The following is a 27675-nucleotide window of genomic DNA, read 5'->3' on the forward strand; positions in this document are numbered from 1 at the left end:
GCCTTCTGTTTAATGATTCACTGACCATGTCATGATGACTGCATCGGTCCTCGTGAGGTCACTAAAGCTAAGCAACATGGTTCGTGGGCAGTATACGAAGGAGTCGGAACAAAGAGGTTCCCCTTCGGTCACGGGAATCATTCGTGTGTCCACCTTAGAGGGTCCCTTACCATGCCCCATAAGAAATTTTGTCCATACACTTGAACTTGTGCAGTGTCGCCCAGGGAGCATATTGCCGCAGGGAATTTTTCAGATTGGTTCAATATTACAAGAGACGGGAGGCAATTTAAATTTCGCGATGCCAGTCTGCCAGAAGGGCCCTTTAAGCGTGACCGTATGGCGTCCGCGGTGGATGTCGTCCTACCCTAACCTTGGATGAATGTTCACTACGGAAGCGGTTAAAATCTCCTCGATGGCCCTGCCTGCTCGTCTTTTCCGTTACGCCACCGTTGTCATACCACCTTCATCGTCATCAAGCTGTCGTCGTTTCGCCAACTCTTCACCCTCGGCTTCACATTCCGCCATTTTTCGAAGAAAACCGAAACTTTACCCCTACTGCCACTGGGGATCAAGTCCGCGTCCCTGTGGAAATGTAGTTGAAAACCGGGCGCGTTATCTCCTGCGCTATTGCGCAGGGAAGGCGTTCTGCAATTTTAGCGGGGATTCGGGCCCTACGTTGACACAGAGAGCTGTGGCGTTCGTTCTTCTATTTTGGAGACCATAGTAGGCGATGCAGGGGCGGACGGAGACGACGTTGTGTTCATCACAAAAAAATTCGTCTTAAAAAATTTTATAATTGTTTGCAAACATATTTGTGCGCCATAGAACACTGGTTACATAATATTCACCTATTCCTTAACATCAAAAAGTGCTCAATTACAGTTGTACCTTTAAGTTATTCATTACATACAACGCTCACGTAACACCTGCGGAACACACCTCATGTGTACTCTGCGTACACATGTGTACCTGGGCATAATATATAATAACCAGCTCAGTTAGCGCATGCACATTGAATATATAGATTGAAAAAGAAAGTTAGAGCATTGGTATGTTAAGAAGGCTTTGTAAATAGTCAATCGGGGATGCGGCGAGAGCATGTTGTGGTAATTTATAAAAGTTTTAAGGCCAATTTTGGAGTTTGAATGTGTTGTATATTCGGGCGGCGCGCAGCCATATAACTTAAGTCACCTTGTGCTTCTCGAACAGGGAGCTCTACGCCTATGCCTTGGTTTACCAAAGTTCGTTGCTAACACTGCACCATACCTAGAAGATCACTTGCCGTCTATTTTGTGCAGATTCCGGTCATTAACGGTCCAGACATTCTTAAATATGTATGATTCCCCCATAAAATTACAAATAATTTTAGGCTCATGGGTCTAAAAATTCTTTGTCCGGCGTTATAGAAAAACTGACCGTCACGCTTTGTGGCACCAAAATTCAGTTCCACTAGAATTAATGGGATTGGAACACACGACTTACTTATGGCGGAATTAATGAATGCGCGGTAATTAAGACAGAGCTAATTAAGGCACAGGAACGCACGATATTCTGTGTTAAGGCACTCAAACCCACGACCTTTGGCTGGAGTCGAACCCCCGACCATTGGTGTTAATTAAGGCGAAGTTAGTTAAGGTAGGGTTAATTAAGGCACTTGAACCCGCGACCTTTGGGAGGAGAGCACAAGTAATGAGGATTAACAACGCATTCGGGCGAGAATGTCAAGTAATTTAATGAATGTCTCGTGAGCGCGCAGGCTTTCGACTTTCATCCTCTTTGGCGTATGCTAAAGTGGCTGTCAATTTTCTCAGCCCGTATTAGCTTTTCAATCTTCCCGGCCTCGGTTCCACACTCCTCAGGTCGCCTTGTTACAGGCACTTGTTGGTCCCTTAGATGTACAATCATGTCAGGTCCCACGTACTGGGTAGTGAGAAGGAGAACCTCCCGATTATATTTGTTGATATCTGTCCGAGCAGCGCGAATCATTTGTCTTGCAGTATATTAAACGGTCTACTACAAAATCATTTTATTATCTAAATATAAACACCCTCACAGCGAAAGATGCATCACAACCGGAACAAAAATCTGTAATTGGCCTTTTCCCTTCCGCTTTTGAGTGGTCGTTCGTCTTAAGGCTTCCCGAGCACATGCCAGTATATTTAGCTGAGTTTCTGGCGGTTGTAGTAGCCCTACGAAAAGGGAACTCATCAATGTCGAAAGTTCTTATACTAGCGGATACTTTGTCTTTGTGTTCAGGTCTCATTGCAAATAATAGCTCACGCATTTCATTTACATTTAATTGTCCACTACCCTCTCATTTAACATAGTTAGGTTGGTATGGGTACCTGGTGACAAAGGACTAGTTATGAATGAAATAGCAGACAGACAGCTTGGAGAGAGCAGCCCTAAGTGGTCTAATTCTGCCGAGCCTGCCTGTGTCACCTTTCATAACTGCTGCTAAGTGCAGGAGGCATGCAGTCGTGCAAGATTCTTGGAACCTATCATTAACAAATTTACCTGGTTATCAGCGTTTCATATTCCTTTGGGTTAGAATTTTCTGCCATACTAGAAAACTACTCTTTACGAAATTCCGCTGTCGAGTACGTACCTGAAACTATTATCTACGTAGATATGATCTGGTGCCCTCCTCCTCGGGCTCATACTAGGGTGAGGATGAGGCAGTAGAACACTTCCTTGTCATGCTGCCGTTTTTCACCATAAAAAAAAAACACATCGTAGAAATACAATTTCATGGTGCAGGATTCAATCTAGCCATTTACGATATTCTAGCTTGTAGAGCCACCTGTACAGGACCTTATCATAGGGATATTGGTGCAGCTGTTTTGAGGTTTACAATTGAATCAGGACGATTTTCCTCCTAAATGGTTAGAATCGTTATCTGACCTTATTCTTTCCTTTCTTTATTTATTCAAGATGTCTCAATAGTGTTCCTCTTTATACTTCGCTAACTACTTTGTTAGCTCATCCGTTTTTTGGGCGATCTGCCATAGTGAGTGCGCATGAGCCATTCATAGAGTAAAACCAACCAACCAACCAACCAAGATGGTGACGTGCACTGTAGGAGTCTGCTGCACTGATCTCCACCAGAGGGAGCAATTTTAGTGGAGGTCAGCGGTCTTCTTCTGTCGAAGTGAGTGAGCTAAAGCTCATAAAATTTCTCAAGTTCACTGATTCCTTATTTTTTGACAGCAAATAACTTTGTACAAAGTGTAGAGTGTGTTGCTTTCTTGGCTCACTCACGACATGCCCCATCCAGCAAGCGCACTACCATCGCGACACACCGCTCGAATCCGGGTCACCATGGCCTTGGGCTACGCTATTTTGGAGCTGACCATTTGTCCTGTATTCCTCCGTCTGTGTCCCACGCTAGGTGAAATTCGGGGATCCTGCTATGAAGTCAGGCACATGGTTAAGTAAGCTTTTAATAGAACAACCAGGGAAGCGATTCTGTCGATCTGTATAAGCTGGCACCAGAACTCTTAGGCAGGACTTCATCCACTGCATTCGCGCACTCAAGAGGTCTAAAAGCGTTCCTTCAGATCACAAAGTGAGCGCGTTGTTTCTTTGTAAACAGACATACAAATACGAGCGTCCTGAGGCCCCTGAGTCGTCCTGTCGAGGTGAGTGTAAGTATAGAACACGCGCGAGCAGCGAGGATAGCTGAGCGTTGCTCCGATAGAAATCGCAGTGCAACCTTGTCACGTTAAGGCATCCAAAAAGCATCTCGCCGCGATGTTTGCGTCTGCGCCACCCTTTTTCCTTCCATTCGCGCCATTTGAAACAGTCGGCAATTCTCGTGGGCGCGCGATCCTCATACTACGAGGAACGGTGTGTTCTCAGCCGGCTTTCATGAACTGGAATTCTGTAGCGATATGGGCTACATTGTGCAGCAAAACGGGTACCCCATTTCAAATAAAAAACATATTGTCACGTAGTGGCGGCGCTTAATAATACAGCGACAAATCCCTGAATTATGAAACTAACTTTTGTTGGGCGAACTTGTGCCCACAAAAGCAAACTAGGATGGTTGCTTGGGCTAGTTGGTAATTCGTGAGACGAATAGAAAGGGCCAATTGTACTAGAAATGCGTATGCCGCCTCTCGCTGTGTCGTATGCATGTGTATGTCGTCTCTCACTGTCCTTGTCCTTCGCGGTGTGCGTTATTTTTGATCACAAAAGCAAGTTACGCTCAAAGCACAGCGATAGCGGCGAGCACTGCCAGCGATCGTCGAAATGTGATCTGCCGGTCCAGCGCGTCGGTTATTATACGTCAGTCGTCCAAGGTTCCAGAGTAATCGCCCGCGTGTTTTCCAGAAAGTTCTACGCAATTCGCGTCGCACATACATGCATGCAATCAGATTACACAAGGTTCACTGACAACAGAGAGCGATAGAACCATCCATAACATTCGGGAAACTTCCGATGCATGCAGGGGCGTCCTACACTGAGCGATAACATTTGTTAAAGGGTGAAACGCCGTCACCCGACAAACAACATGTGGCGCGCGATCTCCATATTACGAGGAACGCGCAGCGCATACAGGTGTGCTCTCAGCTGGCCCTCATGAACTGAAATTCTGCAGCGATATGGGATATACTCTGCAGCAAAATAGGTATTAAAATTTAAATAGAAGACATATTTATCCCTACACAGCTGCTGACACACACATAATGTACCGAAAGCCCGCATTACGCCAGTTAGAAACCGCAACTTTTCCAAATCTTGTCTCTCTCAGTAAATTCTACCCACACTGTTATGCACATCGTTGCCCTGGCTGTGGCAGCTCGCCCACAATCTTCCACTTCACGATTGAGTGCACTGCAAACCTCTTTCCTCCCTTGTCAACTCTCCTTTATCCCCTACGCAACAAAGATTTGTGGGACGATGCCCTCCGCGACGGACCTCCCGAGGTCCTTCGAGCTGTGATACAACGGGCGCGAAACATCGCCGGAATCATCTTAGGGACCCTGGACTGAGGGTTCCTCCCACACTGCTTTCGCCATTCAAATATTATTAATAAAGATGTTTTACTCCTCCTACTGCGACGTCACGAAGTGACTGCGTATATATAGCGAAATATCTAAAAAAAGCTGGTTATACAAGTAAAAAAAAAAACTAATACGCGTGTCCTGCAGCTCGTTACATGGGGACTTTTGACTGCAGCACGACTACAAAGACGAAAACACTTAGGTGCAGTGCGTAGAAAATGTTAATGGTAAGCAGTCTCTCAATTTCATTGGTTATTACTTATGATTACATATACCCTAGCAATGCAAGGCCGTTTCCCTGGCATATTCTTAATGGCTTACTCCAGGATCACTTGAATCAGCTCCGCACAAACGTAACTATAGCAACGGATGCTTCGCAGAGGGAGGAAAGCGCCGGAATAGGAATCTTTTCATCGTCATTGGATTGTTCTTTTTCTGTTCGGCTCCCAGACTTCAGTGCAATATTCCCAGCGGAATTCCTAGCTGTTGTCCTAGCTTTGCGTGAGCTACAGCCTTCCATGACAACCGCGGTAATAATCACACACGCTTTATAGTTGTGCACCACCTCACTTGCTGCTCCCGGCGAGTCGCATATATTAAAAACTTTGCACTCACTGGCTCCGAGTCATTTTTCCGAGTTTACGAATGATATGGGTACATGGGAACAAAGGCATACTTATGAATGAAGCGACAGACGGCTTGGCTAAGGCTTCTCTTAGAGGCCTCGTGTGTACACTTCTTCCAACGACGGGTTTTATCCAAGGAGGTAAAGAAAAAAATTCGCAGTTCCGCGGCAAAGGCGAAGTACCGGTTGCGATAGCAAATTAGTAGATAGCTGTTCAAACAAAGATAGTAGTTTTATCGGCCGTATCAACTTGTAAACATTCGCTTACTAACTAAATTAACGATAGAATATGTAAGCGTGACTCAACGAGGACATAGAAAGAAACAGACACAAGGAGACAGCGCTGCCTTTGTGTGTCTGCTTCTTTCTGCGTCTTTGTTCAGTCGTGCTTACACATTCTATCATGGATCCAAACCAACTAGCCCGTCAACGTGTTTTAAGTAAATTAAGCACCATGGTGTCACGCGCGCGCAGATAAACATGAACGCACATCGCTCGATCACAGCGGAAACTGTCTGTGAAAACGCTGCAGTTAGGAAACACGGCAGCAGCCGCTAGCCAACTGACCTCCGTGCATCGGCCATTCAACGCGTACGAAACGTCGAAAGCGCAGCGCATACGAAGCTACCGGAACCTCGCGCACTGTGCAAACATCGCAGATCGCTTTGAAGATGAAGCCCGCGCGGGAGCGCACTTTGACCACGTCGCAGACCGCTTTCAAGACACACGAGCGCCGGCAACGCGTCCCTACGTCGTCAAAGGCGCCTACAACGGCGTCCGCGATTCGCGTGGCCAACGCCGTAGTAGACGCCGCGGTTGTGCCCACTGTATACGGAACGGCGGGCGAGGAGGACATCGAGGCACCGTAGCAGCCGCCGAAGATGAACGCCGCTCCTCCCTCGCCTGACCAAAGCCACCTAGAAAAATATGTAAGGCCACCGCATCACCTCCTCTCCCCTGTCAATACGTCACGAGAGTCGGATGGCAGCGGTGGATGGGGGAGCGCTGCGTTTCTAGAACGCGGCGCGCGTTCTGAAAACAAATTTTCTCCGTGGCTGCAACGCTAGAGCGGCAACGCGTGGAGCATTTGCTTGGTGGCTTTGGTGGGGCATGCTGCACCGTAAACGCGATTGCTTTTCTTCGATTGTGCGTGGTTCGTTGGCCTGGCCCCCTGCCTCGCGTTTGACAGGAGAGGGCACGCAAACTGGCCGCGTACCTCGCTCGCGCACGCGAGATTGAACCGCATTCGCCGGCTCATTCTCACGTGCTTTCACTCATACGAAACCTCACAGCGACGCGGACGGCTACGGTGACCCCTACGGCAGAAATGCGCCTGGAGTGTTAATGTAGTTGCTATCGCAATAAAACTGCTGGAGTGCAAGCTCCCCTAGCTTCTTACAAGGAAAGGTGAAACCAATGTTGGCCCTTCCTTCACCTGAAATAGAGCCTTGTCGGGTCATCTTCGCTTACAGATCGAGTGATTTCACTCTGTTATTGTAATGTTAGGCTAATTGGAGCATAAAAGTTGGTTCTCAACGAAAAAATGAGTTCTGAATATTGATGATGTTCTTCCTAATACAATATGCCAGGGTATTGCGATTTCACACTAAAACCAGTAATACAGATACGCATAGATAAGCACCTGTCCGGTAAAAAACGCCGTGATTAACCAAGGTGGTTTATTAACTCTTGGTAAGTGTGCTAAAAGCGCTTCTTCACCATTTTTATCGTTTATTTATAGTCTTATTGTGCCCCTCCTGTGCGGCCTAACCTTCGGGACATCGTTTCTACTCGAGTGGTTTTCTTTAAGCTCCTTGCTTTTATCCCGTATGTCAGGCTTAGAAGATACACCCTTTTGACATCAAAATCAAGTCTAACATCATCCACGGAGCTGCGCCACTTACAGTTCCCTTGTAGCACGATTTTTTTAAAATCTAGACTGACAGAAGTGACGTTAACGAGAATGCGATGTCCAGTTCCACACATTAATTTATGCATGCACCTATCTGGTATGGCTATTTCCCCTTTGTGTCATTTCTGCGTCGCATTAAAAACGATTGAACATTTCACACTGGACTGCCGGCGTTTCTCCTCCCTGATGAAAAGGACATTGAACTCACTGGTGCTGCTGTCTTTAGGAGATCCTGTGCTTCGACACTCGCACAGGATTGTATGTATCGCCATAGAGAAATTCATTGTTGACTGAAACAGATTTCATTGTTAACCATATTACATATATATATATATATATATATATATATATATATATATATATATATATATATATATATATATATATATATATATACTGACTGGCTCTCCCGACCCTCGTCCGCAAGCCATGCCTCCAACTGCCTATTCCTCATTAGTGGATGTTGGTGTAATATGGGGCTGTTTATGTGCGGAGGCCTCCTGGGGCACTCCCATGTGATGTGTACCACGGGCACTCGTCAGTGAACCTCGTGGGGTGTATTCTGTGTAGGTGGTGCAAGTTGGGGTATGTATTCGTCTGAATACGACGCCAGTCCCTTTCCTGCTGACTGTTTAAATCGGAGTGAGGATGTCCGAAACGTCTCCACTCCTGCCTGTAGGAGGATGTCACGAGAATTCGGTGGAAGAGCGTCGCTAGGCCATGCCGTTGCTCGGACGTTTAATCCTCGAGCAATACGGTCTGCCCTCGCGTTTCCTTCCGGTCGCTCGTGTGCAGGACACCATACGATAGTGTGGTGCCCCTCTAGTTGTGTGCCTAAAATTTTGATTATTGATTTGAATCTCTCGAATTTCTCGAATCTCTCTGTGCTAGCGCATTCGGGAAGACCAAGGGCGGCTTTGAAGGCTTTTCTTATTATTGTGTTTGCATGTATATTTTCTTGATTTGTCAAGGCCTGATACGGAAGGGCGTACGTGATTCGGCTAATTGCGAATGCGTGAACCAGGCTGATGGTACTGTCTGCTGAATCGTCTTGGACTTTACATCTGTCGGCCCAAGTTGCGAACTTGGATCAAGAACATGCACAGTCTTGATGACTAAGCCAACACCTAAGAGGGCGAGTTAATCTTCAGAGCCCGAAAGTGTTTTGCCCAAACAGCGTGGCTATAGTGAGTCGCAGACTCTGCTAAACGACGAAAGCGGATGCTTTAGTCCATGGATGACATATGTGGCTATAGTTGCAAGCAATGCAAGCCCACGCATATACGTTAAGTAACAACAAAAGAAACACAAAAAAATCACCGTTTAAGCACCCCGTACAGAGGGTTAACCAGCGAAGCTGAAACGTGCGGCACCGGTGTTTATCACGGCGTTAATCCCGCCAGTTGATTAAGCGACGGCTTGGCAGGCTGCCGGATCCTCGGTACGCAGTTGCTGCTTGTGCTCGGCTGCACGCGCCTGGTCTTGTGCCCGGGCTGCAGCATCGGCACGGCGTAGGCGAGCTCGTTCCCGGTTCTGCTTGCGGCGTTGCTGAATGATAGCTGCCTGCTCCTCAGGAGTACGTATGACGCGTGGCCTACCCATTTAGGAGCCGGAAAGAAACAGATGCGCGAGCGCTCGGCTACGACAGAGAGCAACGGCGTCACTACTGACGCAACCAATCGCGCGCCTCTCATTTTCTCTTGTTTTCGCGCATGCCCATGGGCTTGCGCCAGAGGAGTTTTCGATGTACAGGGGACAGACGGACGGGCGAATCGGGTTGCCCATTTACAGCTTCGCTGTAAAAAGAACATTTACGCGACGACTGAAGATTGAGCCATATATTTGCAGCGACAGATAGCTATAATAGATGGTCGGCGTCTTCAGCAAGATACGCCTGCGATCAACGTGTCTGTATGTGAAATGGCGGATAGTAACAACCAGCTTCTCAGCCGTTACAACATATGGTGGTTGTCTTACAGGGAACACAGACCTCGTAGCGCTAACTTTAAAAAATCGTCTTAATCGCTTTTTCAATGACATGCGATCTGTCAGCACGCAAAAGTTCCGTTACGTACTGTGGCTACGACAGGCTCGAACGCAATCTCAAGCACTTCCGTCACTCTTTCGGCAATCTAGCAACAAACAGACGGTGCGTCATTTTGCCTACAGTTCTAGTGGCCCTTCACTTTCAACCGACCCCTTTGCGTGTTGTTTGCAGTGAACTATCTCATGCCCACTCGCATTTCCGGTGTTACGAAAAACCTGAAAATTTTCCAGTCCTACTAAATTCGACTAGATCTTATTTAATGAGATTCGCATTGTTTTCTCTCTCTCTCTTTCTCTTCTTCAGAACGGAAAGATGAAACTCGAGGAAAGTAGGATGGCCACCATGGAGGTGCGAGCCCTATCTCTGAGGGCGAAGCTGCGCAAGTTCGCCAAGGACAACTTCTTCCTGCTCTTCACGCTAGGCGGCGTCGTGGCCGGAGTCGTGCTCGGCCTCGGACTGCGCCAGGCGAGCCCCAGCGAGTCCACCATCATGCTGCTCGGCATGCCTGGCGAAGTGTTCATGCGATGTCTGCGCATGCTCGTACTACCCATGATGATCGCCAGCATCATCACAGGTGACCGGGAGTTACTGAAATGAAATTAGTGCTCGTGCCGATGGCGAAGCTTGCTCATTCAGAAGCGCTAGATCAACCGAGTCACCGAATGAACGTCATACTCACTGATTCCGAAACACAAACTCGTGGTCAAAATTGTTCTTTAAGAAGGGTTCCCAATCAGTCTGATCTACTTCTTTATGAACGGCAGACGCGTTAAGTTCGTGAAAAATGATCTAGTTCGCCAGAACCTAGCGCAAACAGAGTATATTTACATAGTAACGGACAATGACTGCGTGAGCTTAAAGACGGTTGCACACCGCAAGTATAGAACAAGGAGAGCCACGTCTGACCCTCGCACATAGTTTGGCGACCCCCTGCTCTACAATTTGCATATTTGTTTAAAAAATTTAATTGGGGGGTTTTACTTGCCAAAACCATTTTCTGATTATGAGGCACGCCGTAGTGGAGGACTCCGGAAATTTCGACCACCTGGGGTTCTTTAACGTGCACCTAAATCGAAGTACACGGGTGTTTTCGCATTCCGCCCCCATCGAATTGCGGCCGCCGTGGCCGGAATTCGATCTCGCGACCTCATGCTTAGCAGCCCAACACCATTGCCACTGAGCAACCGCGGCGGGTCATATTTGTTAAAACGCGCTTTCTATAGATGCACAGTGAGCCATTGGCTAATTATTTTTCAAAATACGATCATTTTACTTATGATGCGTGCTTAAAACCATTGAATTAGTTTGTGCGTCTGTTCTCGCCATATTACTGCCCTTGCATTTCTGCAGTCCTGTAGATTAAGTTTTGTGTAGGCGAGACCGGGGGCTTTCGTCACTTCTTTGCGCGCGCCTTTCAGTCGAAGCCGCGTACGTCACTTACAGGCGACATTTTGCGCATGCGGAACTAGAACTTGTGAGCCTGCTAGTGGCTACCATGTTTGCTGTGTTCGTAAAAAGTATACACATAGAACAAAAGAAATAGCAAGGAGACTAGAAAACGCAGGTTGGGGGATAACACGTAAGCTTGCACAGCTGGTGCTTAGCGATACGAACGCTTCCAATCACTGTAGTATAGGGAAATTAGAACACTGTGTGCGGAACTAGCGCGGCATGAGGGGAAAGCGACCAGCGTTGACAGTGGTGCACCCACGAGGTGGTAAAGGGAACAAACTGAACCACATTTCCCTAGTCTCCACCGCCGTCATAATTTATTTCCGCTTTTTTTTTATTTTCAAATGCGATCGCTGCGTCTAGTGTTTTAACTCTTCTTCAACAGGCAGCGCTAACCTTAGCGGCAAGGCGAAAGGCAAGATGGCCCTGCTGACCTTCGCCATCTTCATCGGCACCAGCTTCATGTCGGCGCTCATCGGGCTGTCTTTCGTCACCATTATCCACCCCGGAAGCCCCGAGCTCAAGTCCGAGCTCGACGCCGAGGACGAAGTCAAGGGCAGTGCGCACCTGCTCGACACCTTTCTGGACCTCGTCAGGCGAGTTCCTACATATTATTACTGGCAGTTTCTTGTTGCATTCCTCCCCCCCCCCCCTCTGCCTTATCTGTTTTTATTTTTCGCCGGTATTCAGTTGCTGATCTTTTAGTTTGCTTTAGATGTCCCGTTGTTTATTGAAGTTGGCTGCCATATATTGAGCCGCATTTCAATGTTGAAAAACCCTTCAAGTGAACTTGCATAACGTGTTGGTAGCTCTTTAATGTACGAGCTCAGTATATATATACAGGGTGTACCAGCTAACTTTAGCCAGACTTTAATATATAAGCGAATGCCACGTAGCTGGACAGAATCGAGGTAATGTTGTTTGCCGTCGCTTGCAGATACTCAAATTATTCTTTCTTTCATTCGGCCTGATTATATAGTCTTCATTAATTAATCAACTTCTCGAATATTATAATTAGATGAAAAGTGTCAATGAGAAAATTGTAGAGCGACATGAAAAAGTACCGATATAGCTTTCTGTTGCTCAGTACGGGCTACATAAATGTTTTTTTTTTTTTTCGAGTGTGAAGGAAGCCCGCGAATACGCGTAGTGCCTCAAGCGGCCAGTCGCGCGCCAATTTTGAGTGCATTTGCGGGCATCTTTCACGCTCGTAAAAACACTTTTAAGCAGCCTGTATTGAGCAACAGAAGGCTGTATCGGGAGTTTTTCATGTCGCTGTGCATTTTTCTCACTGGCATATTTCACCTAATTATAATATTTGAGAAGTTGTTTAATTAATTAGGACTAAGTATCTACTTAGGCAAAATGAAACATAATTTTAGTATCTCCAAGCGACGGCAAACAATATTACCTCGGTTCTCTCAGCTATGTGGAATTCACATATTTTTGAACTCTGGCAAAAGTTAGCTGGTACACCCTGTATGCTACAGTAGATGTGCTATGCTTTGGACTTGCGTTTTCTATAGATGGATAAAGCATTGTGAATACCCAACGCCATAAATATTATGATGCATAATACGCACAGGCGGGGCCGGAAGTTTACGGGACTCGAATTTCTCGAACGATGCCGAATATCAATCCTGTTTTAGCACGTTACCATTAAACCAGTACAATGCCCTATCGGTCACGTTCGCTAGTACACGTAGCACATTTAATATTGATGCTGCGTTCCCAGACTCAGGAAATATTTTGCTCTTACTCAGATCCCGCATCCCGTCAGCGTTTCATCCTGTCTCTATACAATAGTAATAAAAATAAGCATCAAAGGAAGTGTGTCTAAGTTATGCTAAAAACGTACGTCATCGCGATTGTTTTTTTAAATTTGAATGATGATGAAATTCAAGCGTAATGTCATGCGTGCCGTAGGCTATTAATGCGTCGGTATCGCGAACGTCCACGCGAAGTAATTTCTAAAGGAGGGAAGCTGATGAGCACAAACACGAAGGTTCGGTCATACGGGGTGTTCTTTTTAGGCAACGCAATTTTTTTTCTTTTCTTTTTTTTAGTCGCCTCTAGCAGATAGCGCAATTGTAGTCCTTGAGCTGGGTTACTCGAATCGGCAGACACTGCTCGCGTGCGAAATCGAAATGCATAACCTACTAATCAGAAACAGTAATTGATTTTCTAATTAATTACATTACGCAAGATACCACAATAGGCGTGTTTGCAAGGCGTATCCACTTGGGCCGAATACTGAGGATCACACCGGTGTCTAGATACGCGCTGCCAAAAGCGGTAAAAAATTCACAGTTATTCCACTTACATATATTTTTTTAAGAAAACGACATTTTATGCATTGAAGCACAAACGTAACGGTCAATGTATTTCGCCGACGACTTGGGGAAATAATACCTCAAAACTGGCGTCATATTGGATATTTGTTCTAAGTGAATACGCCTTGTGAACTAACTTGCTACAATTCGTAAATTGCTATATTGTCACGTTGCCGTGACGGCGGAGAACACAGTAGCGAAACAGTGAATCACGAAACTCCTTATTGGGCAAACCTGTGCCCACATACGCAAGCGGCGCTCAAAGCAGAACAACAGTGGCGAGCGAAGTCGGCGATCGTAGAGATTTGACCAGCTGGTCAAGCGAGTCGGCTTTCATACGTCACCCGTCGAAGGTTCCAGTGTAATCGCTGGTGCCCGCGTGGCTTCCAGAAAGTACAACACAATTCGTGTCGCGCATACCATCAGATTACACAAGGCTCGATAACAACAGACGACGTACAGAACCATCGATAATAGACAGCTTTAGTACTGCGCCATGACGATACGTACGCAGCACGCAAGCGCTTTGCGGAACGCGGGAGCGCGTGTCACGTCAGGGCTTTTAGTGCTGCGAAATGCCTACCTACGTACGTGAGTGGGCGAGCGTTGTTAGACGCGCCGGGCGCGTCGTAACGCGTTGGACGCGTCTGCCAGTACGTCGAACAATCGGTCGCACCATACAGGCTGTTGATGTCGCCAACATGATGCAACGTGTGGGCGCGTTACATTGCTACGTCGAACTATATTTAGTCTTTTAACAGACTCTACTTTTAATACGGATGCAATACACGAATCATATCAAGAAAAATAAAGATTCAGTACTCGCTTTCTGCGCCTGACACGGTCATTTGCGACGAACTGCGCCAGCCGGAGGTCGAGCTTTCATGCAAACAGCGCACACTGAACACTCACAAAAGTAACAGGGTCTCTTAAGATCTCTCTTAAGAGGCGAACGGGGAAAGCCTACTCTTCCTCCTCTTATCATTCGCCTCTTTCTCCTTGCATCTCTTTCTCTTCTTTCTTTTAGTCATTACTGCTCACTATACCAAGCATTTTTGTCATTTGTAATCAGTTGTGGTCATAACAAACAGTCGTTAGACATATTGGACATAGTCATTACAAGTCATTTCAGTCATTATTAGTCACTACTGGTCATTACCAAGTATTTTAGTCGTTTTTAATCAATTGTAGTCTTTACAAGTTGTCGTTGGACATATTTGTCATTTCATAGTCATTATTAGTCATTACAAGTCATTTCAGTCATTATTAGTAATTACAGCTCAATAGTAAGCATCTTTAGTCATATGTAATCAGTTGTGGTCATTACAAGGCGTCGTTAGACATATTGGTCATTTCGTAGTCATTAGTAGTTATTTCAGTCATTACTGCTCCTTACTTAACATTTCCAGTCATTTCTAATCAATTTTGGTCATTACAAGCCGTCGTTAGACGTTTTGGTCATTTCGGAGTCATTGCTAGTGATTAGTAGTCCTGATTAGTATTTGCTAGTCATTATTAACATCTACGTTATCATTCACTAACTGTCACTATCAATCATTTTTCATTCTTTAATCTGTCTTTAAACTGTCTTCACATGGCGTGGTGACGCTTCGGCAGGCGCTCCGGCGGTCAGGTCTGCCGGCACAAACTTCCCCATGAGCCTAGAACGGTTTTCGCCTCACAAAACAAAGTTCCCATTTTGGCGATGCATTCCCACCGCGCAGGATCCGGGAATGGCTACTTCGCGTTCACTTCAAGCAACAAAGCCAAATCATAGATCATTAAAAAAGTACAGCCTTCCGCTGGTCACCTTTGACGCTGCCATTTTGCGAAATTCTTTTGTCTCGCGTTCTCCCGAACAAACGAGAACCGCGAGAGCAGCACGCAAGGCTCCCTATACGCACGCACGTAAGAATCGGATGCGTGCGTACGCGGCGGCCGCGTACGCATCACGTACCGTTCGTGTTGCGTTCTAGGCATGCGCACTTTGCAGAAACGTAGCGATCTTACGTACCCAACGCCCTTGCGTACGCAACGTACGCAATACTAAAATTGTCTAACGTTCGAGAAATTTCCGATGCGTTCCGGCGAGTCCTGCGCCGAGTGATAACGTTTAACATTTGTTAGCCGGTGAAAAGTAGTCACCGGAGAAAGATAAACGACTACAAGTGCCAATATGCACCGTAAATTTAATCATTAAAGATTTAATTGGTGAGTTTTTGCTGATTACACGATTATGCATTTCGAGTTTTCGTGCGAGCATTGTCCGCCTCTTCCGGACAAATCACCGGAATTATGCCGCAGGCGATTTTCAGACATTCTGTGTGATCTAAAAAAAAAAAAGCGCCCGCTATAACCACACTTCAGCAATATAGATGCGAACGGAGTGTTTTCATTAATGCTACTTCGAAGTCACTTTTCACCTCAGTGTCGAGACCCAGTGATCAGGCAAAGCACTGAAATAACAATGAAAAACGTGCAGTGCGGACACCGCGAGGATCTTAGTGCTATTACACGAAGGCAATTCAAAAAGTCAACAATTCTGCAAAATTTTACTGCAAACGATGACGCTGAGCATCGTGCCGAGGCTTTTCAACACAGGCTTTGCATGCAACCTTTTGTGAATGCGATTCGGACTACTACATGAATCACTCTACACGAATCACTCCGGGTCACACGCCAATGCCCACGCGTGCGGTTTATGGCTCAGATGTTTTCGGTGAAACCAGTCGACGAAAATTTCTGCAGCGTTTCACTCGTGCCCGCTCTTACTGCGCCCTCAGCCCGCTGTATTTCCGCCGTACTTAACGCGGCACTTAATTGCAAGATCTGACAGAAATATAAATGAAGACGATTGCGTGGCTTGTCATAGACAGCAGTCCTATGAGGAAAGCTGAAATATTAGTCTAAGTCGCGTGGAGACTGCAAAAAAATGGGCGAGGTCTTTTTTTATGACTACAGCTGTTGGAATAAGCCAACCTAATTTAGTGTTTCAATTCCTGAAGCAGAAGTCTCTTATGCGTAATCCTATAACTATTCTTTTCTCAACGTGTTCCTCCTGCCGAAGTATGTGCCGGAGTTCCACGCTTGGTTCTTCTCGACGGAGCTTAAAAGACATGTTTTTTGCCGCAAGTGAACACTCGACGGAGCTCACGTGGGTCCACAGCGCCCGGAAAGAACTTCGATAGTGTTATATATTCAGTATTGTTTCGTTTCGCTTTTGTTTTCTTGTTTCTTTTTCTTGCAATGTTAAGCGTAATACCAGTGCATCTGTCCAAATTCTACGAAGGATAACATGATATTTTTCAAGCTGGTCGAGTCGTATGGGTCTAGCGCACGCCCAGATCTTTGCTCTGAGCTCGTCCTCACTTTGGCATTTATCAATTTTATAACGCAAAACTGGATTCACAGCGCATCTTGAAGCAGACTTCTGTCGCTCAGTTCCAAGTGCGCAATCAGAAGCATGCCGAGAGGAGCGCGCATCTTTATAACTACATCGTTTCGCTATTTAATTATTTGCTGTCGTGTATTCTGTAAACTCGGGAACCAGACTGTAAAACTTTCATTCTGTTTTACAAAAGAAAGTGTACAGTTTTCTTCTTTAGCACATCAATAAACATTGCCACTCATTACCCCTTTCAGGAAATGATTGGCAAAATTACAACTTGCTCGTCAGTTTGCCTTGTTGTAGAAGTGGTGCTTCAATTAAAGCTGGTAGTAATGGTTAGCGCAGCGTTTTTTGATTGTCAAAAAACCTTTCTTTACTGAGTTTCTTTTTTTTTTTCACTTACTCCCCGTTGTCACCCTGCCTTCTTGAATGTTCATGTAGCGCAAGTGCTACACAGGCAATGCTCTTTCATTTGACTTTCTTTTTATTGGCTTGAGCGTGCTGACTAACATTGGCTTCTTGCTGCTGCCTTTTTTCAGAAATGCGTTTCCCGAAAACCTCGTAGAGGCTTGCGTTGAGCAGGTGATTATTTGATGATTTATCTACCTAATCTAATCGCGCCCTAAATACCTAATTTTGCTGAGCGTTCTGCAAAGGGCCTACCCATGGTGTTCATCGCAAGCATATATGCAATAACATTATGTGTATGGTCTTTCCCCCTTTAGTAAAAAGAAAATATTACGTCAGACAGCATGACGCAATATGAATGCGAGGTTTATTTTTTTGCACTGATACGTGGGAAGTTTGAACGTTACCATTATTGGACGCATTTAACGAAGCACAAACGTTGCATGAGAGTACCTAATTAGGGACGACGAGATCCTCTAATCTCAAAAATGCGTTACCTCCATCTTTTCTTATTCAGCTGCCATGTAGTGTTCTCTAAAAAATCGAACTTCTGATACTTGTTTCTCTCGTACTGTTAAAAGCTATCTAAAAGCTTTGACGTTTTGAGGAAGTTCATTTTAAGTAGCGCTGGCGTTACAAAGGTGCATATTCTGAATGGTTACAGATAGAGATACTTAGCCTTTGCCGTAAAACTTCACCGTTTCCTCGAAGCGATAATGCATTTTCTTTTACCTCAAAGGCACTGCATCTGCATCGTTTCAAAGCTGCTACAATCTTAGTATAGCATTATTTATTTATTTATTTATTTATTTATTTATTTATTTATTTATTTATTTATTTGAGTACCCTAAGGGCCCGTTAGGGCATTAAATAGGGGGGGGGGGGAGGACGAAAAAGTTCAAGCATGAGTGAAATGTGTACAATGCAAATATATGAAACCATAAAAAAATGATCTACACATCAAGCAGAAGCAAACAAACGAAAATAATAAAGAAAGAAAGAAAAGGAAAACGGAGTTTATACAATGTTTAGTAGCGTGAAACAAGCATAAGAACCTAAAATGCGATGCAAGCAATCAGTACCCACCAGAACACGAGCTTAAGGATACAATCGAATGATGATTTAGGTAAACAGCCTACACAGACACATATCAGATGAAACGGAATGAATTTTATACAATGCCAAGCACATGAAAACACTGTGTAAGTAAATATTCAAGCAAATGTTGGTTCGGATAGGTTCATACACTCTAAAAAGGTTAGCAGCGCTGCATGAAATGATGATGATTCTGTAAGCGAGACAATGTTTGCAGGTAGCGAGTTCCATTTGACAATAAATAAAACTAGAGGCGAATTTCGATAACCGTTAGTCCTGGCAAATATAGGTATTACGTTTCATCATAACGGATTCAAAGCGACCTTTAAAAATACACGCACATACTTCGGACTTTCACGCCGTGCACAAACCACAGTCATGTATTGTTCTGATATTATTCTCTAAGCGAGTACTATGTACCAATGCTGACAGTCATGTCTCTTTTGGTATTTACGGCCGCCACTAGCTCTACTTGTCAATTATTGCTGCTCATAGCTATACTTGCGCAATGCTTATTATCGCGTAAGCATTCTTTGGCGAGTATCCTAGAAAAATCTGTCACCCAAAAAGTATTAAAGAAATCCGTAATTTGCGAAGACATGTATTCTTCATAGTAGTGTAAATGTAAATTATTGGTAGATTCGTTAGCAATAAGGGGCAACTGCAACAAAAAAAATAACATTTTAGAAAAAAAATAACTCACTAATGCGAAATAAGAGCGAAGCTCTATACGCGTTTTCATTTCGCGATATACTGGAGCAAAGAAATTGAGAGAGACATATAGCAGATTCGGCGATTGCCGAAAACCTTATGTGCGGGTCAAGCGCGTCGGCTTTTATTCATGACTCGTCGAAGGTCCCAGTGTAATCAATGGTGCCCTGTAGCTTCCGGAAAGAACTACACAATTCGCGTCGCGCATACAATCAGATTACAAACCCCCCCCCCCCCCCCAAAAAAAAAAGTGCGAACGAGACTAAACCAAGCAAACCAACCAAGCGCGAGAGAGAGCTGACGCGAGCAGACGATAGTACGAAACCGATAGTACGATAGCCGTTCGCGGCTTGCGCCTTTCATATCCCGCTCCGCGTTCGCTCTTTCATGTTTTGTTGTGCTCGTTCGCTCTCTACGCCGCCTACACCGAATCTCGCCTCAGGAACAGGTGCATGAGAGCTGCGCTATAATAATATGGTTCAATGCGTAAGTATTCTCTGGCGAACACCCGGACAATTTCGTTTGCAAAATCATTTCCGTAACGCGAGAAGCGTGACACCTTACCAATAGGGATACATAGGACTCCATAGAAAATGCATGTGAAAGCCTATAGTAGGGGTGGGCCAAATCAAGTTCGGGGTGGGTCAACTTGAAATTTGGGGGTGGGCCAACTTGAAATTTGGGAGTGGGCCAACTTAAAATTTGGGGGTGAGAAAACCTAAATTTTGGGGTAGACAGTTTGAAATTTGGAGGTGGACAGACTTAAATTTGGGGGTGCGCCAACTTAAATTTGGGAAACAAAAGCAAAAGCCAAGTAACAGCAGATCCAAAGAATGCTTACGTTTAGGTAGTAAATTCTCAAAATTTCTATAATTTTTTTCTTTGTAGAATAATTTCAGAGTATTTATTATCATCAATTCAAACAAACGTGTTTATTGGTCGTTTAAATTGCGTGCCATTTATTATTCTAACATTGCGATAACTTCAGCGTGAACATGCTGATCTTGTTTAGTGTGTTCCTCTCAATCACGTTGCTTGGGTGTGAACGGTTATAATCTCTAGGCAAGCAACAGTGCATCTTTCTTATTCTTTCTTTTTGTTGACTCAACTCTCTTGCTACATTATTCATGTTCGGCGATAAGTGGTGTGTTATCTTGACTTGCACGTTCCCTCTGCAAGGTCCGTTAAGTACATTCTCATGAGTTGACGCATGCTTTCTTTAGTGTAAACACTTTTCTTGTGAAGACACTGTCAACGCAATATAATTCGGTCATGTCCCAAAAGTTAAAATTGTGCTTAATGGCGGTAACTACGATATTTGTCACCAAATGTAGTCCGAGGCGATTTGATTAATCCGCTTGGAGGACAATTCGTTTACAAAATATGTATTGGTAACGCAACGTTTGCACCTGCGACGTCAAAGACTTGGACTCAGTGCAGTTTTCTTAGCGTTATGTGCGGTGTGAACAGAAAATTAAAACGCTATTACAAGATCGTCTGAAAAATATGGACGTGAAATCATGCCAGCTCAGCATGACAACTTCTGAAAGCAGTACTTCGCGACCATTTATTCGTTTGTCGCTTCTTTTCGCCCCAGGGTTACACTTCGTACGAGAAGAGAAATATTTCATTTAGAGGAGAAGCGGCAAGAGAAATCTCGAAAAGGAGCTGGTCACGAAGATCTGGGACCAACTCCTTGGGTGAGCAAGCATGTCGCGTTGTTGAAGCTCGTACTAGCGCTAACTGTTCTGTGTGTATTACCGGCACAGACAATCACGCATCTCATCTGTGACTTTCCTTGCTACAGTGGGCATGTAAAAGGGCTTTTGACAAAGTTTGACAGCCTGCAAAATATCCCCTTAATGAAGAGAAATATCATGGGGCACTGGTCTAGGCCTTCGTCAATGGATGGGCTATAAACGTGTCACCACCCTTCTCTGGGATATGCGGACGTAGCGGAAGAATTCAAATGTTGTCGCTTGCGTCGTAGCATTTACGCGCACACTTCTTTTTTCTTTTTCTTTCTTTAACTCTTCCTATTATTTACCTCAGCAGCAAGCCAGCATTTCTATTCCCGTTGTTCACGGGATTCGTGTTAATTCTGCGCTGTTTGGTCATATGAACGCATTTCAAGGAGAAAGTGTTTTTCATTCTTCATAAGAATGCGTGAATGGCAGTAACTATTTGTAATTAAATTTAAGCGGGTTATGCGTGCGGCAGTCTAGGTAGGACAGGAGTAAGGGAGAGGAAGGCGATATGCGAATGGCACACGTTGCCCATTTCCTCTGTCGTGCCTCCTCAGGTGGGTCCCACCTTATATAAACTGTTAAAGAAAACGTCTTTCAAGTTTACCGTATAATAATTGACTCGCATTGTCCGTTTTCCAGTTAGTTCACTCGATCATACGCTTTGTCTGTGTTGTGTGTGTGTTTGTCTTATTCACTTTATAGAGATCTGGGTGATGGCATTACTGTTGACACAATGAGTACTTGTGTTTAATTAAGTCCAAAAAAAAACATCTTTCTTTTTTTCCTTTCAATCCACGTACCACTGCATGTAAGCAGGTGGCTTAAATACAAAGCTGTCGCTTAAATCCTTGCCTGCACGATTCTGCGGGTATTTTTCTGCTTTACCTAAATTCAGGAGCGCCCTTCTCCGAGAGAGGTAACCGTTATCTCTACTTTGCAGGCTTGATCGTATTCTGCGTCGTCTTCGGAAGCGCATTGGGCACACTTGGCCAGCCAGTTGAAATCTTGAAGCAGTTCTTCGCGGCACTGGACATCGTCATTATGAAGCTTGTCTTCCTTGTCATGTGGTGAGTCACACAAATAAGGCAGCACGCTCTCTCGTCTTATAGTGCCAACTAAATTTTTAGATAATTTCATCCTTCCATAAGATCGGCCGTAACACGAATGTGCAATACGTTTTCAGTTATGTTGTTGTTCCTCCTTCGCTCACTCACGGATACAAGTCTTGAGAATCGCAGTTCTTGACAGTATTTGGTTCTTACAAAGAAAACCATGCGGGCCAATTATATTTTTCTGTTATGGAAATTTTGTTTCCGTCACACTAAATACGGTTATAACGCACTAAGCCCTTTTCTATTTAACTGCGTGATGTCGGATTTACCTCGATGATTACCGTCTGTGTTGCACTCTTCTCGTCAGGCTGATGACATCTGCATTTGGGCCTCTGGCTCAAGTGTAAGTGACCTCCAAAGGCTTTGCGATAACGTTTACATAATATTAACAATTTGGTCGATGAAAGGGGAATGTCCTTATCCCATGCGAAAGCTACAGTTTCGCCTTTCACGAGCATTAAGTAAACAGCTTCCACATTCCCTTGGAAGAAGAGCATTTAAACATTATAAAGCGGTATCTTAGCGTAACACTAGATAAACAATTATCGCGGGCTCCGGATATAAAATTACTTGACGACCAAGTAAGCCCTACAGTCAATATACTACACAGACTCGCAGATACAATATCGAGTGGGTCAGTTTCATCAATGCTGGAAGTTCACAGAGCTCTCGTGAGACAAAAAATGTTCTACTCGGCCCCTTATACCGCGTAGCCTTTTTCGTACCTCAGAGGCACGACTCCACTCTAAAACAAAATTACACCCTTTGGGTTGTATCTTGCCACACAACAATAAACGTCATCTATCTTGTTCACATTTCCTTTCTTTAACGCTGCGAGCTCGGTACTTTCCAGTAACGAACGGCATGCGCGTTATCAGCATGACATAGAATTCCCGACAGGAAAGTAGCGGGCGTGGCGTTTTCAAGAAAGGAAACGCAAGCAAGGCAGATGACGATTATTGTTGTGTGGCAGACATACACCCCAAAGGGTGTACCTTTGTCTAAGAGTGCAGAGACTGCTAGCAAGGCGTTTTACAGTGTGTTTTGGTGTCCCTCGTGCAGCGTCCAGTGCTATAGTCATTGCAGAGACGCAGCACAACACCCCTCACCCTCCCCCCTACCTTTCCCATATTGTGAAACACGGAACATGTGAAGGTATGTCTTAGCCTAATTACACAACGCAACAGACAACCTGTAGCCGTAAAGACATTAAGGAAAGGCGAATGTAGCATTCCAGGTATTACACAATAACATATTAATATATTGTCAACTCACGAGTATTGGAAGATAGACACCATATATCCACCATGGGTACTTGTGGTTGCAAGCGTCGAATTGTCTGCGGAAGGAATAAATATAAAAAAGGAGTGCATTTTGTGACGGCACAAGACGCCGCATGGCGTTCATGGTCGCTTCCGAACAAATGGCACGGTTAGATATAACGGGTGCCTTTTTTTTTCTTTTTTTAGGCGGTCCTACGTTTGTAAAAATTGCCTGTGACAGATAGCACAAGTCTAACCCTTCATCTAAATTACTCGATCAGGCGGCCATTAGTTCTACGAGAACTCAATATGCTTCGTTAAATGATTATCATAAATACGGTAATCAACTTCTTAATTAATTGGTTTACGGCACATGTTTAAATCTACCAGTTATAGCCGGCGAGTTCGAAAGGCGTGTCACCTTGGAACAATTTCTCGGGACTGCACCAGTTTGGAGACATTAATTTTCCAAGTGTCCACGAAATGCATTGGCGTCCACTTCTTAATAAAACACCGTTTTATGCACTGAATCACGAAGTTAACTGGAACACCAACGCATTTCGTCGGACACCTTGAAAATTAATATCTGAAAACTGGTGCAGTCCTTAAAATTCGTTCCATGTGGATACGCCGTGCGAACCCACTAGCTACAATTCGTAGATTAAAATGTAAAACAGTTAAATAAAAAGTTAGGGTAACTATATCACTTATTTCATTGGGCATCTCGATTTCTCGCACACGTAATGGCCGCTTCATCGATTAATTTAGATTCAAGGATTAAAATTTCACTATATCTGACACCGGCGATGTTAAAAAATTTTGGACCTTCTAAAAAGAAACACCGTGTATATGTGATACCCTGGACACGCCCATGTATACACAGATGACTTCGGTTTCCCAATTCATCTACATCTGCGTTCGTCATCCCTCATTTAGGTATACAGGCTGATATTCGGCTATACCATGCAACGTCTTCGACCACAGCTAAAGTGTTTGATATTCTGTCTGCAGTTCGGTTTATAACATCGACACAAGGCTCACATGAAATTCATTCGTGATTTAGCGGTAAATGCGCGATAACTGCGCTTTGAATATATATATATATATATATATATATATATATATATATATATATATATATATATATATATATATATATATATATATATATATATATATATATATATATATATATATATATATATATATATATATATATATATATAAACGAAACGAAAAATAATGGAAATGAAATTCGATGAATAAACAACTTGCCGCAGGTGGGAAACGATCCCACAACCTTCGCATTTAGCGTGCGGTGCTCTAACAATTGAGCTACCGCGGCGCTGGTTCCCCATCGACCTTATTGTGTATTTATTTTTTTTCTGGTAGAACCATGGGAGTGTTAGCCAGCGCGACCCCTCACAGACCTTGGCGGCGGATGGGGCACATCCTTTCTGCCGCAGGCATCACCAGAACGTGATCTTTTTGGGTGAAGGCAGCCGGTCAATAAACCCACACATGCTACCTGAAGGCGTTAATGTTGCCGGATACAAGACCCTCGTTATGTAATAAACGGGAAGAAAGGTGATAAAACGAGGGGCCCGATTTTTAGTAGTCATATCATAAGAAGCCAACAAACACTGACACCAAGGACAACAAGGCAAATTACTTGCGCTTGTAAATGAAATAAAGGAACGATAAATTAATGGAAATGAATGTGAATGAAAAACAACTTATCGTAGGTGGGGCACGATCCCACAACGTTCCCCACTTGCGGCAAGTTGTTTTTTCATCGAATTATATATATATATATATATATATATATATATATATATATATATATATATATATATATAATGTGTGTGTGTGTGTGTGTGTGTGTGTGTGTGTGTGTGTGTGTGTGTGTGTGTGTGTGTGTGTGTGTGTGCCTGTGCGTGTGTGCCTGTGCGTGTGTGCGTGTGTGTGTGTGTTTGTAACCTCTCCCGATCCTCCCTACCATGTCACCGGATTCCCACACACACATACACTTTCTTTTTTCATTTTGAGATTCCAGATGCTGACGCATTCACAGACAAGACGAAAGGAAGCTAATAAAATATCTTTCCACATGTGCACCTAAAAAGGTACTCTGTATCTTCACTTCACTTCACTTTTATTTTCCTTAAAGACCCCTGAAGTGGGGGTATTACATAAGGGGTGGGGTTTACAAATGTGCATTTTAATTGGTGGCCACATGAGTTCAGTGAAGAATATTAGTAATAAGCTTATCAGCAAACGTCGTTGAACAGGTGATTTCAGTTATGTGACCGGGCAGGCCGTTCCAGTCGCTTGATGATCGGCAAAAGAAGGACGCAGAGAAAGTTGTAGTTCGGCTGCGTGGACGGGTTACTTGCAAGGAATGCCCTGTACGCAGGGAATGGCGAGGGGGTGGGGCCAGCACATATGGTGCATGGTGGAGCGAACTGTAATAGAACTTGTGAAAGAGGATTAACGAATCAATGCGACGCCGGGATGATAGCGTGTTTAAGGCGGACTGTGCTTTAAGTAGTGATACGCTAGTGTTATAAGAATACGAAGAATGAATGAATCTTGCCGCACGATTCTGAATTCTTTCAAGTGCATTGATAAGGTAAGTTTGATGTGGTGACCAGATGGGGGATGCGTATTCAATTTTCGGACGTACGAGCGTCTTGAATGCTAGTAGTTTGACGTGTTGCGGTGCATGACGCAGATGGCGTTTTAGGAATCCAAGTGTTTGGTTAGTAGATGCAGTAATGCGCGTAACATGAGCAGACCAGTCTAAGTCGTATGAAAGGGTGTCGCCGAGGTATTTAAATGTGTCCACTTTTTCTAAGGTAGTATTAGTAATATTATACGGTGAGTATAAGGGCTGATGGCGGCGAGTGAAACACATTACTTTACATTTATTGGCGTTAAGGGTCATTAACCAGTGGTTGCACCAGCCTTGCACTTTGTTGAGGTCATTTTGTAAGATACTGTGGTCAGAGTCATTAGTAATTGTGCGGTAGATGACACAATCATCAGCGAACATACGTATTTGAGAGGAAACATTAAGGGGAAGGTCGTTAATATAAATAAGAAAAAGTAGGGGGCCTAGAACACTACCTTGTGGGACGCCAGAAGTTACAGGGAGGGGTGCGGAGGTGCGATTGTTGACATGCACTGACTGTGATCGGTTAGTGAGAAATTCAATAACCCAATTTAAGACGTCAGGGTGCAGGTTCAGCTGGGAGAGCTTGAGTATTAGGCGTTGGTGAGGTAACTTGTCAAATGCTTTAGCATAATCCAGAAAAATGGCATCGATAAATCGATGCCATTTTCCCAAACAAGCAGGCGCTTCGTTAACGCTTGCTGACAACTGCTTTGCTTCGTCATTGACTTGTTTGAGTCGTGGATTCTAGCTTTTACTACGTAACTGCACCACCCATCCCCGCATTATTATTGCGATAGCCGTTATACGGGCGCTCGGGGTTCGTTCGCGCCGTCGCCGCCGCCGTGCTGTCCCGATGCCGACAGCGCATGAGAAGCCCACGCGCGGAGGGTTGGAAGACCTCGAGAGACGCGCAGTGCGATTGGCTGCAAAAATGGCGAAGTGGACACATTGTCACGCTTCGCACAAAGGGCTCAAAAGCCAGCACCGCGTTCTGACTTCCGCCTCTGGCACGAGCGCTGCGCACCCACACATTAGCGTCCATGCTGAGGAGTTGTGCATGTGCACCACGGTGCATGTGCACTGCAATGGACGCAACAGAAAGTAACTGTCAAGCTAAGTCTATCTAAAAATTTCGTTGGGCGTTGACAAACACCGCCCGCGGTTTACCGTCGGTCTCCTCTCGTGCATCGTCGAGGTGCGACGCCTGTGACGCCGCTGCCAGCGTTCCTCGTAGAACCTGTGTTCTGAGATGCCTGGTATCTTGCCAGGGCGATGTTTCTGCAGCGCATCAGCAGTTGTCTTGCGGGCTGCGTCACGCCATGTCGCCTCCGCGTATTGATAGAACACCGTGCGTACGGTTCTTGCGCAACGCTAAATCTTGCTACGGCTTTCAAGGTATCGCCTTCGAGAGACACTAGCTATTTGGGGTAACGCGCGTTGCAGCTATACGACAACGAAAGCAACGAAAAAACGCAGGGATGTGTTACGACGCTTTCTGGGTACGATTCCTGACCGCTTCATCTGAACTGCAACGATTTTGCAGATTCGTTAGCTATGGGAACCCGGACAATCGAAATGATCCAATTCATGCGTTATTCACCGTCTGCGCCAATCTTTCCCCGCAGGATGACACCAGTGGGAGTGATGAGCCTGCTGTGCGCGCGCATCCTCTCTGTGGGCAGCATCGTGGCGTTGTTCCACCAGATGGCGCTGCTCGTCGCCACCGTGCTATCGGGTCTCGCCGTCGAGCTCTTCGTGGTCGAGTGCCTGCTGTACTTCGCTGTGACGCGGAAGAACCCGTTCAAGTTTCTCGGCGAGCTCGCGTACGTGGGTCTGTGCGCCTTCGTCACGGCCGCCAGGTACGTGAACACGAATTATGCGACGGGATGAGCACCT

General features: G+C 44.9%; 1 protein-coding gene across 3 annotated transcripts in view; it reads left to right on the forward strand.

The window, feature by feature from the left end:
• Positions 1-27675, forward strand: part of LOC142572360 (putative sodium-dependent excitatory amino acid transporter glt-6) — a 76452-nt gene that overhangs the window by 39113 nt on the left and 9664 nt on the right. For all 3 annotated transcript variants that reach the window (XM_075681427.1, XM_075681426.1, XM_075681425.1), the window contains exons 2-7: positions 9897-10167; positions 11431-11641; positions 17306-17348; positions 20578-20680; positions 21669-21795; positions 27405-27638. In XM_075681427.1, coding sequence (XP_075537542.1) covers positions 9906-10167; positions 11431-11641; positions 17306-17348; positions 20578-20680; positions 21669-21795; positions 27405-27638 — 980 coding nt within the window. In that variant the 5' untranslated portion in view covers positions 9897-9905. The remainder of the gene's footprint in view (positions 1-9896; positions 10168-11430; positions 11642-17305; positions 17349-20577; positions 20681-21668; positions 21796-27404; positions 27639-27675) is intronic.

The sequence above is a fragment of the Dermacentor variabilis genome, chromosome 2 (genome assembly GCF_050947875.1).
Source record: "Dermacentor variabilis isolate Ectoservices chromosome 2, ASM5094787v1, whole genome shotgun sequence".
In the NCBI taxonomy this organism is placed as follows: domain Eukaryota; kingdom Metazoa; phylum Arthropoda; class Arachnida; order Ixodida; family Ixodidae; genus Dermacentor; species Dermacentor variabilis.